The 2,328-nt window shown below is 39.2% G+C and overlaps 1 protein-coding gene across 1 annotated transcript in view; it reads left to right on the forward strand.

The window, feature by feature from the left end:
* Nucleotides 1–214: 214 nt before the first annotated feature.
* ACSBG1 (acyl-CoA synthetase bubblegum family member 1) overlaps nucleotides 215–2,328 on the forward strand; it is a 17,247-nt gene continuing 15,133 nt past the window's right edge. Inside the window, exons 1-2 of the mRNA XM_010295478.1 lie at nucleotides 215–405; nucleotides 1,922–2,042. Coding sequence (XP_010293780.1) covers nucleotides 2,001–2,042 — 42 coding nt within the window. The 5' untranslated portion in view covers nucleotides 215–405; nucleotides 1,922–2,000. The remainder of the gene's footprint in view (nucleotides 406–1,921; nucleotides 2,043–2,328) is intronic.

A 2,328-nucleotide genomic window follows, 5' to 3' on the forward strand; every position in this document is an offset into this window, starting at 1 on the left:
AAGATTCCTCTTTCTACATGGACTATTTGCTAGTTATAAAATTGGAAAGCCCTTCTCTCAAAAGGTCGGAAGTAGCAGAGTTGTGCTTAGTCCTGCGGTCTTTATTCAATCCTCTTGCCTTTTGCTACAGAGCCACAAGGTATTTTTCAATGATACAATACCTTGATGATAACGCTTCACTTTGCAGAGTCTCTGTGGACTTCCTTTGCTGATGGCGGAGTCAGACTGAGAATAGATAACTCATGTCCGCAGACTCCCATAACAGTTCATCAGATGTTCAAGGAGAGCCTAGAAAAATATGGATCCCTTAATGCTTTGGCCAGCAAAAAGAATGGAAACTGGGAGAAGATAACCTTTTCAGAGTATTATTACCTCTCCAGGAAAGCAGCCAAGAGCTTCTTGAAGGTAGGTACAGGAAACAACACCAATTCCTTATTCTCTCTTTGTCTCCTTAAACAAACAAACAAAAATGAAGAAACAAACAACCAAACACCCCCCCCCCACACACACACACAATATAAGGTGCTTTTCCCATTAATTGAAGGTCAGCAGTCATATTCTTTATTGAAATAAAAATGATGAAAATTGGTTTTGGTCAGAGGTAACACGGCTGTTAGTGAACGTGACTGCAAGCGAAGAGCTGCTGTATTATGCTGTCACACTGGGGCATGGGTACAAAGCTCAGCATAAGGCCTCAAGATTAAAAAAAGAAAAATAAGTGAAAGCAGCACTGTCATGAATTTGGCGAGATAAAAACAAATTTTAAAACATTTTATACATAGGGTAAGATTATTAGTCATTACGCTCTTGTTCATATAGAAAAGTTTTGGATTTTGGGCCTTTCTGGACAGCAGAGCTCAACCAAACAGGAGAAGGTAGTGGAAAGTTTAGATCATGTTAATTGCTTATAAATACTGGCTTTGCTATGGATACCAACATAGAGATGTGTGTGGACATGTCTTGTCAATACTGAAATAATAAATAAATAAAACTTTCCGTGGTTCATATTTGTATGTATGTTTCGTGCTATATGTTTCTCTCCAGTGTGCCTATATTATATAACCTTATGCTTACTATTTTTAAGCTTGGTCTTGAACGATTCCACAGTGTAGCAATCCTTGGATTTAATTCTCCAGAATGGTTCATCTCAGCTGTTGGAGCTGTTTTTGCTGGGTAAGATTTTCGTTTGGCTGATTTTGTGGGGAATTTGGGGATTTCTGTTTTGCTAGGTCCGGAAATGCAGCAAATCAGTATTTGGTGTCATATCTTGGAGTCTCATAGCTTTCAGGATATCCAGAATAGTTCAGACACTCATAAAGTGATCCTGTTTGCTACTAACTGTGACAGTCACACAGAAGCTATTGTACAGTATTTTATCACTAGAAGATATGGGAAACAGGTGAGACACTGTTTTATATTCATGATATTTGTCTACAGCAAGATATGTCCAAGCAGATGAAATGACAGATAAATACTAGCTAGCATGATTCCTTTTGTCCTCATACCTGTTTATACAATTTGGATTTTACCTCTTAAGCTGTTTCTGCGCCAGGGAAATTCAAATTGGTATCTATATGCAGCTTGAACAGAAGGAGGGTGTAAGCGAGTTTTTTTACCACTTCCTGAGCTAACTCTTGTGTAGCCTCAAGTGGCTTAAAAAGCTGAATCTTAGCCTACAGCATCTTCTACTGAATAGAGTTCAGAGATTAGTTTTTGCAGTGTGCATATATCAGGGATATCCATATATATCTGAATACTTGACACAAACATGACAGCTGTGCTGCTTACTTACACATCGTCATACCCTTTTCAGCTTTCAACTGATCTTTGATTATTACTCTCTTTTAGAAGTGCATGTATGTGTGTGTATATATGTAAATATATGTTCTTATATACATATTTATATACATTTTTGATACAGAGGAATTGTCACAGGAATATATACAACGAATTCTCCAGAGGCCTGCCACTACATTGCTCATGACAGCAAAACCAATGTCATGGTTGTGGAAAATCAGAAACAATTGGACAAAATAATGCAGGTACAAGGTGGCTGAATGGTTACTTAGAAGCCATAATTTTCCCATCTCTCGATGCTGTATTGGTCCAAAGTACCATATTCACTGTCGTGAAACTTTTCATGGGGGCGTTCTTACTTGGAAATCCGGTACGTGGTGTTTGAGCTTTTGGGTAACTTGCAGCTTGGTTCTCTGTAGTGTCTGTGGCTCCCATGTAAGCAGTTCTGACTTTCTCCAGCAGAGAGCTCACTGGCTGGGTCACTGCAAATTTACCTGGGGCGGGGGGGGGGGGGGGAGGCCACTTTTGATC

Source organism: Phaethon lepturus, unplaced genomic scaffold, assembly GCF_000687285.1.
Source record: "Phaethon lepturus isolate BGI_N335 unplaced genomic scaffold, ASM68728v1 scaffold46709, whole genome shotgun sequence".
Classification (NCBI taxonomy): domain Eukaryota; kingdom Metazoa; phylum Chordata; class Aves; order Phaethontiformes; family Phaethontidae; genus Phaethon; species Phaethon lepturus.